Genomic DNA, 13,790 nt, shown 5'->3' with positions numbered 1-13,790 from the left:
AAGAAAATAAAATTGAACTTTCATGACGGGCTGGGGGAAACATTTCAAGCATACTTTGATTTGGAATACATGCGTTGAGTTATTGATTCATGCTTACGGTGGGCTTAGTTAAGAATATGCTTAGGCCGTTGCTACACGGGTAGGCAAACTTTAGGATTTTCCTTTTCTTTTCTTTTATATGAGGTGAGAGGTCGTCCCCATAGTTGAATTCATCCGGGGAATGCCCTGCGAGATTTGTATATTTTTATCCGGGGTATGTCCCGAAGTATTTGTATTTGGAAGCCAAAAGTAGAACTCTTAGTATTTTTATTTTTATTTTTATTTTTCATCTTTCTTTTAATAGGTAGGGACGACCTCGAGCCTCTTTTGTGTTTATTTTCCTTTTTGTTTTGTTTTGTGATTTTACCTCAATTTGAATATTTTAAAGCCAATTAGATCGAGTACGCAACCGTGACTTTCACGGGACTCGGGGAATGCCTAATACCTTCTCCCCGAGTTAAATGAACCCCCTTACCTGAATCTCTGGTGCAGACTTAGTTTTGGAGTCCAAAGTGTTTTGAAAGGAAAAATATTTCTAAAAACGGTGCCCTGACACACCGAAATCAAATGTTAGGTGGCGACTCTGAAAAATTCTTTTGAACACAAATTTGTCACTTTCATAATTGAAAACCCCTTCAAGCTTTACAAATCACTTTTATTATTTTAAGAGGGTTAGTGAAGTTGTAGAGGTAAAAAAAGGGTGTGACAAAAGGCTCCCTTTCAAGTATCATATTCACATTAATATTAAATCTTAGATTGTTTTAGTTTGGACTTTTGATGGTTTGTGGAAGTTGTGTAGGAAAAATGCTTTATCCAATTACAATTTGTTTGATATAGTTTGACTGGATAGAAAATTTAGGAAAGAACAAAGATTTTTATTTAAATTTTGAAGTCTTAAACATACCATAATGTTCATGTTGTTACAAAAATTTTAAAACTTGTGATCTTAAACATGTTACTTGTAATATTTATGTGGCTATAATTTGTTATGGCCGGCTTACCGGTAGTTCCCCGCCCCCCAACTCAACACACACACAAACAGAGAACCAAGTCTCTTTCTAATCCTTTCGTTTCGGCAAGCATGAAGGATTCAGAGTGTTGCCCCTCTTATTCAAGGTTAGGAAGTATTTTAAAATGTCTTGACTTGAAAATTGCCATATAAATTTAGTATTGATTGAATAATAAGATCGGCTAACAACTTAACATCATCATTTTTACTATAGAGAGGAGTAGTTAATCATGAGCACGCGATCATGGTATCATTTTTATCTTCCATAGTCCACAACCGTGTTGGTCTTTGACCTGTAGTGGAGAGACTCTTCAATCAGGGCGTCATCTTACACCACTTTATCGAAAAAGTTTCATAAATATATATTTGACTCATATTTCACTTTGCAACCGTGTTGGTCTTTGACCTGTGGTGGAGACGAGAGACTCTTCAATTAGGAGCGTCATCTTACACCACTTTATCGAAAAAGTTTCATAAATATATATTTGACTCATATTTCACTTCGCAACCGTGTTGGTCTTTGACCTGTGGTGGAGACGAGAGACTCTTCAATTAGGAGCGTCATCTTACACCACTTTATCGAAAAAGTTTCATAAATATATATTTGACTCATATTTTGTTTTTTAAAAATAACATACATATAATAGATCGACACCATGCCACTTGCACAAGCTCATACATAAGCCGGCAGCCGCCCTCTTTGAGACCGACCGTGTGAGCTCCAGGATAAATTAAACCATATGAATTAGATTAGTATTAAAAGCCAAACTGTAAAAAGTGGAAAAATATTAGCATTCTCGCAAGTCATAAGAACCTGAGGAAATTTTCATACAAGCTGGTGCTGTTCACGGCATCTATACTGCTAAATTTTTAAAGACAAGATTGGAAGTTTTTAATTGCTTAGAGAATAAGTCCAATTTTAGTCGAGTAAAAGATAGGGATAAAAACGGCATGCTAGGATATGGATGGAACTAGTGAATTGATATCTTTCTGTTGAAGCCTTGGTAAGCAGAGCTACCCAATGAGGTGCTCAGCGGATACGAGGTGTGGACAAACTGACCTAGTCACCACCATTTAAATAAAAATATTGTTTGATCATAATTAAGTTGTGCTGCTCTATTTCCAGACAGGATGCACATTTATTTGTAAATGAAATAGATAAGAGCAAAATAAATCCACAAGTTCTTGAAGATCGATAGAAGTTCTCTGCATATTAACAAAACCTATATGGCTAGTATTCTTCAATAATGTACAATCTTTCCTTGTGTTTGAGGTTTGACAACTGAGCAATGGAATGATGTGCTTCTCTGTTTACACAACTTATTACCTGGCAAGTTCTCATATTATGGAGGGATGTGCTTTTATATGGCGTACCACTTCCCAACAAACGTAATACTAGTTTTATTGATTATTGGACTTCATAAGTCAATTTTAAAGCTTGGCAATGGCATGCGGAGGCAAGTATGATCTGGGAGGCAGCTTTAGGTCTTCCCAATCTTCATCATCTATCTTGGAGAAGTAACGGTCAACGTCATCATCTCTAATTAGGTTCAGTCTAGATGGCTCCCACTGAAAACATGCGAAAAGATGAGCACAAGAATGAAAGAAGGTCTCAAAATATATTAAATTTCAGGATTATCCTTGATCAAATGATGTCGAACATTAATGTAACCCACCTTAGGATTTCTATCCTTGTCCTCGAGTATAGCTCTGCAACCCTGCCATAAAATTCAGGTGTAAGTCGCGTTAATGCAGTAAAAAGGGTGGCTGAAAGATGACATATTTTACCTCAAAGTAATCCTTGCTAAATTCTGCTCTCAACACATGACAAACAATCCTATACTCTCGGATAAGGCAACTACCAATACCTTGCAGCCTCCCTTCTCTTATCTGGAACAGAAAAAGGACTTACGTGAACAATTTACAAATACTCAAGAAGTCGTCAGTTGAAATGTTGGTCCAATCAAGGCATTACAACATGTGGTTGTGAAACCAGACAACATCACATTTTTCATTTGAAGAACTTGCAACCCAGCAATTCTGATCTAGTATCAATTTGAAAAGCTGAACATAAATAATCTTAATCCAAGTGTAAATTCTAAATAACCCTCCTGGTGAGGCAGTTCTTAAGCAAATAAAAATTCAGGCCCAAGGTTGAAGGTTCCCCATTTTTAATAAGTTGTCGAAATTAGCTTATTAAAAGAAAGAAAAGTTTTCATTGATAATTTTAAAAAAAAAATTCAATTGAATTTCGCAGGGCTTGGGAGCGAGCCAAAGAGTGGACCTATATTGTGGTTCTACCAATGTCATTATGTTACTATCTCATAAGACTGCAAAATCTGTATGGATTATATGCATTAACCTCCCTGATATCTACCAAGCTAAATATCTTTCTCCAATTATCAATCAAAGAAATGAGGTTTACATTCTTCCTACATGACCAATTTCTGATCAACCTGAAGTACGGATACAGAAGTTCAGGTAACAATGTAATGGTATCAAAAGTAGTGAATGACTCACTGATCTCAAGGAAATTTTAAGACTTATTGGGGAAGCTTTCTTCAGCAACTGAATGGTCGAAGAGATCCAGTCATCCTTCTTGTCCAAAGCCTCATTCTCCTATAAAAGATTCATGCAAAGTTCTTATCAAGTACTTTGATATATTATCAGGATTTCACACTGTAATTTCACCACAAAAAGCAAAAGTCCATCAAATGACCATTCATCTCCCAAACTTACAAGAGTAGATATGATTTCTTCAATTGTTCTTCGAGAGAAACAGTGATTAATAATCTTCATCCTACATGCACAAAATTGCAGAAAATAAAACTGGTGCACTGTTGAGAAAGGGGTCATGAAAATCACAACATTTTGCCTCGAGTCGAGTCAATGGAAATTTTGGAAAGATTCATCTTAAAAAACAGGAAGAAGAACAACATAAGAGCAAAATAACAAATAGGAGCATAGACGATGACTTAATGATATGCCATCAATACTATGCTATTAATAGGTTCAAACAATCCCCTAGGCTACGGGACTGTGTTTAGAAGGTAAGCTTCCAATAAATCAGCATGAAAGTAAACACCCTAATAGAGATATTAATTGAACTCACTTGTGATATGGACTTTCTTTTTTCAACTTTGGTGCGTGGGAGAAGCGACTTATGATGGCAGATATCGCATCTGGATCACTCGTACTGACTTTTACTAGTGCTTGTTCTAAAAGCGGCAATCTCTGCAAACAAAAGGAAGACACAAAGCATTCAAATTAGATCAGATATGAAAGAAATTAAGCAAATATATAAATGCTATGCAATCTGATGCATATAGATGAGTCAATGTTCATAAGGCCTTCTACCACCCTGAAATGCAAAATATATCTTAAAAGTGTACCAGTGGCTAAATGGAGATCCCACTAATCCATGTAAGAACTATTCGATGCATGGTTGACATCATCCAGAGTCCCAACAAGCATGATTAGCTTGGAACTGCTAGAAACTGTAATTCAGAAGACCCATAGAATTTTTCTCCAAGCATGTTGAGGTCATATTTGTTGGTACCCAATTACGTAAAAAAATTGCAGCTAACAGTATAGTCTGTTGGAGGTTACATTGACCACATACCTTAACTAGAATATATTTGGGCAAAGTGCACACCCAAGATTAAGAATCATGGTCCCATGGATAAGATTAAATGTCTTAAGAGAAAATAACTAGAACAATTAATCAAACCTATATAACAAGTGGCAGATAAGATTACCGTCCTAACACCGTAGCCTGACATCTTCCAACAGACAGTGGACTGGCAATTGGCAATTTAGTTATCACATGCAAAGGGGGCAATATCAGTGTTGCCATTATAATTATATACTTATCAGTTTAGGCATATTAGTAATAGACACAGATTTCCTATAGACGCGATCCAATCAGTTTAGGCATATTAGTAACAGACATTGATTTCCTATAGAAGCAATCGAAACAGAACATGCTGAAAATTAAGGTATTATACCGCTGATGATACAAAGTGGGCTGCTAGGCCACAAGCAAGCATTTCAGCACCATCCAACCTAGCACCAGTAAGACCAGCATATTCCCCTGCCAAAGAGTACAAGAAATTAGAAATTAGCCAAGGGGAAACGAGACTTAACATTCGCTTTTTTTTTTTTTTTGTTGAGAAAGAACGAGACTTAACATCTGTACCTACAAATTAGCCTTCCCCAATAATAGCAACATAATCAGAATAAGGAAATCAGGGAAGAAAAGGATCATATCTCTAGATAAAATCGGGTATCATTCATTCAAACATGTCACGATTTTTACATGTCTTCAAAGGCTATCTTACATTTGTAATGACCTAAGAAATTCATATGAAAACAAGGGCTGATTTTTGTAATAATTTAAACTTGACAAATTCAGCCATCACGTGAAAACTAAGGCTGAGATCCAGCTAACTGTCCAAATATTTGTAGGGAAAATATATTTTGGAGACTTTCATGTGAAGAGGATTGACCTAAGTATGATTAAATAATGAGTGCAAACTTACTTTTAAAATGAGGAAACACATGATCAATGAATGCCTAATGGTGGAAAACAGAAAACAAGAATGTCCAGAGAATTCGGAAACTATAAGAGAAGATGCACCAAAAGGTGTGTATCACAACCTTTTGAACCCCTTCTGCAGGAACTAAGGATCGATTTACTGTTTCCGACTCTTTCTTACTTTTGATTTCAAGGATATCGGGGAATTAGAAGCAGCATTAAATGCAAAGTAGCTGAGCAGACTATTGCTCTTAAGATAGTCTAAACTAGTGAGCAGCCAGGTAGTGACTTTTAATTTCCAACGACAAGTAGCAAATAACTTCACACTAAAACTTGAATGAATTACATCAACAGCAGTAAATTCCTTCAGAAATATAAACAATGTGGCAAGTGAAATTACCAAAGAATCCTGGAAGTCTTGATAAACAGTAAGAGGCACCTATATCAGGAAAGAATCCCAAAGCTGTTTCGGGCATTGCAAAAACCTACAGGCAAACAAACATAAGAATATGTTGGACATGAAATTTCTGGTATCACATCAACCAACATCATGTTAGAAAAGGGGTTATGTGTAATCTTCAATGCAAATCCGAGGTACCAACTAAAGCTCATGAAAATATACAGTTTGTAAGATTTTGCTCTTATTTGGCTAGTGCTATTCCACTGGAACATTCATATATTGCTGCACTCCATAAGAGAGGACACAAAGAGACAAATTTCAAGCAAATGCCAAAGAATGTGGCAAAGGGAAAGAAGACAACAAAATAAAATCTACTTCAGGTAGAGGCAATACCGACTTTTCTGTTGCAACTCGAAATCTACCAGGTACAGAAACACCAGCCCCGCCTCCCATGACGATTCCATTAAGAATGGAAACCTTCAATGGGCAGTCCAAATAAGATTAAGGAGTACATCAAAGAAAGTTATATCACAAAACTAAAATAACACATAACCTAGCTTAACCTGGGGTTTGCTATATGTTGCCATAACATAGTTCAGTATGTACCCCTCTTGGAAATAATTATCACCAAATTTCCAGTTACCTGATAAGCATAAATAAATAATTAAATATATGACTTGGGACATTAAGCTATGTGCACTTAAAATTATTAAGTTATTGAAAAACTTAAATATCATCCAGAAAGATCACAGTTGTCACCAGTCTCAGACTCACTCATAAAAATTCATAAGATAAAAGCAACCACAGATTAAATATGTCCAAAATTTCTCAAAAGAAGTTAATACAATTGACATTAGAATCGATAGGTGTATCAATTGGTTTAACCAGTGTTGTCAAAGGCGAAAAGCTCTAAAAAGTGCTCTACGTCAGTTGGGGCTTTAAGCGCAAAGCGCAATTTAAGTGTGGGCTTTAGTTAAAAAAAGGCGCAATGCAAGAAAATATATATATATATATATATATAATTTAAGAGAAAACTAACAAATTCATTCATGTTGTTTTCCTTAACAACTAATACACTTATTTGCCTATTATATTTGTAGTCTAGCATTGCTCCATTCAAGATTGTATTTATCCAAGCTGTCACCAATTTAGCAAATCACATACCCTGGCGAGCAAGAGGAACAACAGCTGTAACATCACCACCAGCACAGAAAGCCCTTCCATTTCCCTGGAAAATATTGATACAAGGAAAGGAGTTAGATTTCTTGACACAAAATTGAGATATTTGTGCATTGATGTTTGTACATTTATAGAACTGTGCAGCGTACAACCAAAGGCAGCGTGACGCATTACAAACAAAATTAAGAAAAATGATCAGCTGTTCATAATTTGAACAAAGCAACTCAAAAATTAAGCAAACCTGCCCGCTCATAGTTTGTAAATATTCTTGCAGGCAAGATACGACATTCCCTCTGTTAAGCTATGAATTCATTTTAATTATCACAGAAGATCCTACTCTTCCTACTGAATATACCTTTAATATAATCATCTTCACATTAGAGTCTTGTTCACTGGCATAGAAAAGTTCCAAAAGCCGAGATAGCTGGACAAACAAACAAGTTTGAGAGGATAGTTATATATCACTTACTATAAGATATCGTTACACTCCAAATCATTTTCATCAGATGGGCATGATTGAAAAGCCCACATGTTCACCAAGTAAATATATATAATAAGAATAACCTAATCCAGAAATTGCATGAGAAGACAGAAGATCGCGAATCAAATATCAAATTAGTTTTGTAGCAATCCTTATCATGAGTCTAATCTACCCAACTCTACCTGTAGCATAAAACTATAAATACTGGTTGAGCTTGCTTTATCAAGTTCCACATTTATTCGGAGCCCATTGATTTGAACTAGCTTGTATTCATTAGGTGCTAAAAAGCGTTTGGATACAAGTGCTGAAATTGATAATAAGTTGCTGCACTATTTGATTGAAAAGCTTTTTTTTATTAAAATGACTTAAATAACCTTAGAGCTGTTTACACTTATAAGGCATAATTTCTTCAAAATTTTAGATTTCAGATCGATTCAAATACAAAATATTCTATTTGTCATTTTATTTTAAATACAACCGTGCTAAGATAAGATAATTTTTATAATAAATATAATTTATTTTATGATAAGCATATAATCATAAGTTATAATAATTAATAAACTAACAAAAGTTTCTCAATAAAAAATAAACCTAATAGGACAAAATATATGAAGAGAAACAAACACTATCTTCATCACCACAACACTTAGAAAGCAATACATAAAAAATTTGATATGTCCTTATTTATAAATTTGAAGAGAAAGGGGGGTAGGGGAGGGGGGGGGGTGAGGGTTAGGTTGAAAAAATACTTGAGGGAATATTTTAAGGATAAAATAGTAAAAGTCTTGGTCAAACTTAAAGTGCTAATAAGCTAAAAATTTATAAGCTTCGGGTGACCAGCTTATGATTTTTGGCTTATTTTTGACTTATAAGCACCTGGCTTATAAGCACTTTTAACTTACCAAACGCATAAATAAGCCAAAAAGTACTTATAAGCTAGTTTGACCAGCTTATAAGCTTAGCCAAACACCCTCTCAATGTCATTAGGACGGGTGAAAGTGACGATCAATAAGAAGTAATTGCACTGTTTTATTTTTATTTTTTGATCAGTGAGGTAATTACACATTTTTAAGCAAATACAATTCTGACAGAAAAAAATTGTACTTCACCTTAAAAAAATCAACAATAGCAATGAAAAAATTCTCAAGCTAAGAAGGAATACGATCTTCTATTTTCTGTTCTTTTCTTCTTCCTTTTTTTTCATGATAGATAGATAGTTACCTATTTTCACCCCAAAAAAAAAAACACTCTAATAATGAAAGTTAGGGTAAAATCAACTTTTATTTCTCTGCTTTATTGAGATATCAGCGGGGGCGGATTTACAGGGAAAGACGCCATGTTCTATCCGTAAAATTAAATATTTTATTAGCATATTTTTTAAAATTAATATAATATTAATTATTGGCCAAGAAGGTTGAATGGTACACTTAGTTAAAGATTGATGAGTTATTTACCAAAAGGAAAAGGGATCTATTTCCACTTAGTACATTTTTTACTCATTTTTTTAAATAGTGCACTCATATATTAAAAATCCTAGATCTACCTTCAATAACAAACTAGTTAAGATCGGACTTAAGAAATAAGATGATATTTATTAAATATTTAAATGAAACACAAACTATAGACAATATAATTATTTGAGAACAGTACTGTAAAGGAAACAAAAAGAATGAAAAGTAGCCCAACAAAATAATAGTGACATCATATTTTTTTTAAAAACTTTTCTTTTTTTTTGTTGATCCAAGTCATTCAAACACCATTTTCAGTGACATCATATTTGGAATACCATTTCATAAGAAAGTGCATTGAGCTTGTTAGGCCTGTTTAATATGAACGTTCTAACACTTGATGATGTCTCCTCCACCAAAACCTGACAACCAAAAGTAACATTAATTTTTTTTTTTTTCAAAAAACAATTAAATAAACAACCAGTGAACACTTGAACTGGAGTATTGAGAGCACATTGGTATTGCACCTGATCGGTTCCGCCATTGTTGGAAGAGGCTTGAGCCATGGTTGTTCTAGCTGAGCACCGAAATTTACTACCAGGTGGTTCTTCTCTCAGCTTTATGTCCATTACATTGACCAGCCCGAACCGTTTCATCTCGTCTGCCCACGCGCGATTATAATATCGCCACCTTTTTTTTGTGCCTGTATTTAAAAGTTGATTACACTTTAAAAAAAATTATAGCCACAGCGCGGGGCGTACATTGGTCGGGTTGGTTCGGGTTTTGCAATTACCAAACCAAACCAATTGTGTCAGATTATTAAATCTAAAGACCAAACCAAACCAATAAAACTCGGGTTTTTTAATCTCGGGTTTTCGGGTTATTTGGGTTTTTTTGATTTTTTTCCAGTAAAATCTTCGTAGCACATAACTTGTGCTCAAAATATTTCTTTAATCCTAGTAAGATACAACTATATAAGGTATTTTTCAAGAAAATAATTATAAAATATGAGATGTGTCATGGCATTATCCTAAAATATTCAACAATAAAGACAATAAAATTATGTAATATAGATATTGCTAACTAAAAATCCATAATAAAAATAAATATAATCTAAAAGTACTAAGTCATGCTAAAATAAGTAGACTAATAAGGGAGTATTAATTATATGACTAAACGCTAAAGAAAAATAAAAATAGGTTATGCATTTTTATCTAAATCATTGCAAATTAAAAAAAATAGGTATTCAATACATTGTCGTTCCTAGTATTGAATTGAATATCTTTTGTTAGCATTAGTATTGATTTGATTTTGGTTTGGGCTTTTGTTAGCATTATTTAAGTTACTAATATTAATGGCTATAAAACTTATTGGAATATTCAAAAGTTCTAAGTCCAACCTTGAAATAATAATACCTTAAATGATAAAATTATGAAAAAGCTTAAGAAATATTTATAAATTACATCAAGTACCCGAGGTGTTGGAATATTATCCTCCAAGGATAGAACGATTAACTCACCAGCGTATTGGTACCAAAAACTCTGGTGAACGGCGAACCACTCAATGGTCGTAAAACACACTGGAAAATATTGTGCAGAAGAAGAAGGAGAAGATAATCAGAAAATTTTAGTAAGTAAAAATTCTGGGATTCAAGGCATATTTATATAGACCATATGGCACTGTTTCTGAAAAGGTTTGCAACCTTTCAGAACAGCCATAGCTGTTGGAACAGGTGGAAAAAAATTGCGGGAAACAACAAACGGATTTAAAATAATCCGGGAAAGAAAAAGGACCGGATCGGATCGGGTCGCAGGTCATGGGTTATTCCGGATTGATTTTTTGTTAATTAATTTAATTAATTAAATAAATAATTGAAAAGAATTTTGTCCAGAAAGATTAATCAATCAATCTTTGACCAAATCCAAATCCAAATCCAAAGCCGAAGCCGAAGCCGAAGCCGAAGCCAAGCCGAAGCCGAGCCGAGCGAGCAACGACGACGACGAGGCGAGGCTTGCCTTCTTCTTAACTCTTTAAGAGCTAAAAGATGAGCTTCTCTATATATACACAAAGATTTTCTTTCCTTCTTCCAATGAGAGACAAAGTGCATTAGTAAAGTGAACTAATTCAAAAGTTCACTTCCCTCCATTTCTTTTCCCACCATTTTCATTCACACCTCTTTTGTTATTAATAACTAAACCCAACAATCCCCCACATGAATGGGGAATGGCTATAAAATAAAGGAATGCACGGACGCGTGTGTGTTTTACATGCAAAAAATAATTGCATCTGGATAAGTAGGTTTCCCTTTGAACTTTCCGTAGTGAACTTATATCGGATATACCCGGTCAATCGGTAGATTTGATATCTTTGAACCGTCGAGATTTGTTGCATACCTAGACAACATAAGTCACACAATCAATTCTTAACCATCTATGGTTCTCACGGTTGTGTTCGTTTCAGCCATGAACACCGCCTGGTTTCATGAGTGCTTAGAGAATGGGCCTTTACTTTCATTCCCCTTGACACTCACATATGTGATTCCTAAACGTGTAATCTTAAAGACACACTATCTGCTCATATCCTGCCAGACTTAGCAAATCATTAAAAAGCTTTAAGCTTTATTGACTCATCAAAAAGCCTTAATGCTTTACCTCAATTTTTGAACATTGTCTTCATCACGAGAATGGGTTGAGTTATTTGACAATGTTGAACATTCATTCATAACTTTGTTTGATCTCTTTGAACCTAGATCTTGGGATCTCCAGTCTGCTAGGTAGAGTTACCGCCATGATGACTTGTCCTAGGCCTTAACCCCATTCCCTTTGATGATCTTTCAACTGCCTCTCTAGATAGGCCTTTTGTAAGTGGATCCGACACGTTATCTCTTGACTTTACGTAGTCAATTGTGATAACACCACTAGAGAGTAGTTGTCTAATGGTATTGTGTCTCCGTCATATATGACGAGATTTTCCGTTATACATAACGCTCCCTGCCCTTCCTATTGCCGCTTGACTATCACAATGTATACAAATAGGTGCCAAAGGTTTGGGCCAAAATGGAATATCTTCTAAGAAATTTCGGAGCCATTCAGCTTCTTCACCAGCCTTATCTAAAGCTATAAATTCAGATTCCATTGTAGAACGGGCGATGCACGTTTAGTTGGATGATTTCCAAGACACTGAACCACCCCCAATTGTGAAAACATATGCACTCGTGGATTTAACTTCAAATGATTCGGTGATCCAATTTGCATCACTATATTCCTCGATCACGGAGGGATATTTGTTATAATGCAAAGCATAATTTTGGGTATGTTTCAGATAACCCAAACTCGTTTCATTGCCATCCAATGTATTTGATTGGGATTACTTGTAAACCGACTCAATTTGCTAATAGCACATGCTATATCTGGTCGCGTACAATTCATGATATACATCAAACTTCCCAATACTCTTGCATAGTCCAGTTGTGAGTCACTTTCACCTTCATTCTTTTGAAGTGCATAACTCACGTCAATTGGAGTCTTGGCAATTTTGAAATCCAAATACTTGAACTTGTCAAGTACATTTTCAATGTAGTGAGACTGTGATAATGCTAGACCTTGTGGAGTCTTGTGAATTCTGATTCCTAAGATCACTTCAGCAACTCATAAGTCTTTCATGTCGAATTTGCTAGCCAACACTTTGTAGCATTTATATCTACCATACTTTTGCTCATTATCAATATGTCATCAACATATAAACAAACAATGACTTCATGGCCTGGAGTATTTTTAATGTAAACACATTTGTCACACTCGTTGATTTTAAATTCACTTGCCAACATTGTTTGGTCAAATTTTGCATGCCATTGTTTGGGTGCTTGTTTAAGTCCATAAAGCGACTTAACAAGTGAACACTTTCTTTTCTTTACCTGGAACCACAAAACCCTCAGGTTGTTCCATGTAAATCTCTTCCTCCAATTCTCCATTTAAGAAAGCTATCTTAACATCCATTTGATGGATTTCAAGACCATACACGACCGCTAGTGCCACTAACACCCTAATAGATGTTATCCTTGTTACTGGCGAGTAAGTGTCAAAGTAATCAAGGCCTTCCTTTTGTCAATAACCTGTGACAACAAGTCTTGCCTTATATTTGTCAATAGTGCCATCAGCTTTAATTTTTCGTTTAAAGATCCATTTCGAACCTAAAGGCTTATTTCCCGGAGGAAGATCAACCAATTTCCATGTATGGTTATCCAATCTCACTATTGACTGCCTCTTTCTAAAATGCTGAATCAGAAGACGACATAGCTGCTTTAAAAGTTTGAGGCTCATTTTCAAGCAAGAATGTCACAAAACCTGGTCCAAAGGAAGTAGATGTTCTTTGACGTTTGCTACGCCTTGGATCTTCTATGCTTGGAGTATTTTCCTTTGGTTCTTCCCGAGGTCGTTTAGGCCTTTCACTTAACCACTCACATTCAGTTTTATACGGATAGATGCTTTCAAAGAATTCAGCATTATCTGATTCCATTATCGTATTAACATGAATCTCAGGATTATCGGATTTATGAACCAAAAACCGACATGCTTTACTGTTTGTAGCATATCCAATAAAAACGCAAACTACTATTTTTGGTCCGATTTTAACCTTTTTAGGTAAAGGAACTTGTACCTTTGCTAGGCACCCCCACAATTTGAAATATTTCAAGTTGG

At 35.1% G+C, this 13,790-nt stretch overlaps 1 protein-coding gene across 3 annotated transcripts; it reads right to left on the bottom strand.

The window, feature by feature from the left end:
• Positions 1-2,240: 2,240 nt before the first annotated feature.
• Positions 2,241-9,771, bottom strand: LOC109237814 (3-hydroxyisobutyryl-CoA hydrolase 1-like). 3 transcript variants are annotated; one of them, XM_019404200.1, is made up of 14 exons: positions 9,621-9,771; positions 9,432-9,515; positions 7,520-7,588; positions 7,150-7,213; positions 6,549-6,628; positions 6,379-6,462; positions 5,986-6,070; positions 5,056-5,141; positions 4,161-4,282; positions 3,788-3,848; positions 3,569-3,667; positions 2,837-2,938; positions 2,725-2,766; positions 2,241-2,617 (listed from the first exon to the last, which is right to left on the bottom strand). In XM_019404200.1, exons 1-14 carry the CDS (start codon positions 9,747-9,749, stop codon positions 2,480-2,482), a joined length of 1,245 nt encoding a protein of 414 aa, XP_019259745.1. In that variant the 5' UTR covers positions 9,750-9,771; the 3' UTR covers positions 2,241-2,479. The 3 variants fall into 3 exon arrangements, with proteins under 3 accessions (XP_019259745.1, XP_019259746.1, XP_019259747.1); XM_019404201.1 differs by lacking the exon at positions 7,520-7,588; XM_019404202.1 differs by lacking the exons at positions 9,432-9,515; positions 9,621-9,771 and adding an exon at positions 7,828-7,905.
• Positions 9,772-13,790: the final 4,019 nt, after the last annotated feature.

The sequence above is a fragment of the Nicotiana attenuata genome, unplaced genomic scaffold (assembly GCF_001879085.1).
Source record: "Nicotiana attenuata strain UT unplaced genomic scaffold, NIATTr2, whole genome shotgun sequence".
NCBI classification, from domain to species: domain Eukaryota; kingdom Viridiplantae; phylum Streptophyta; class Magnoliopsida; order Solanales; family Solanaceae; genus Nicotiana; species Nicotiana attenuata.
The sequence above is the reverse complement of the archived record's forward strand: the minus strand, read 5'-3'. Positions and strand labels throughout refer to the sequence as shown.

Coding starts and splice junctions, on each gene's coding strand:
- LOC109237814 (XM_019404200.1), bottom strand. CDS start 9,749: ATGAAACGGTTCGGGCTGGTCAATGTAATGGACATAAAGCTGAGAGAA. Junction 5,142..5,985: donor AAGACTTCCAGGATTCTTTG/GTAATTTCACTT, acceptor ACTCTTTGGCAG/GGGAATATGCTGGTCTTACT. Junction 2,618..2,724: donor ACAAGGATAGAAATCCTAAG/GTGGGTTACATT, acceptor GCATGTTTTCAG/TGGGAGCCATCTAGACTGAA.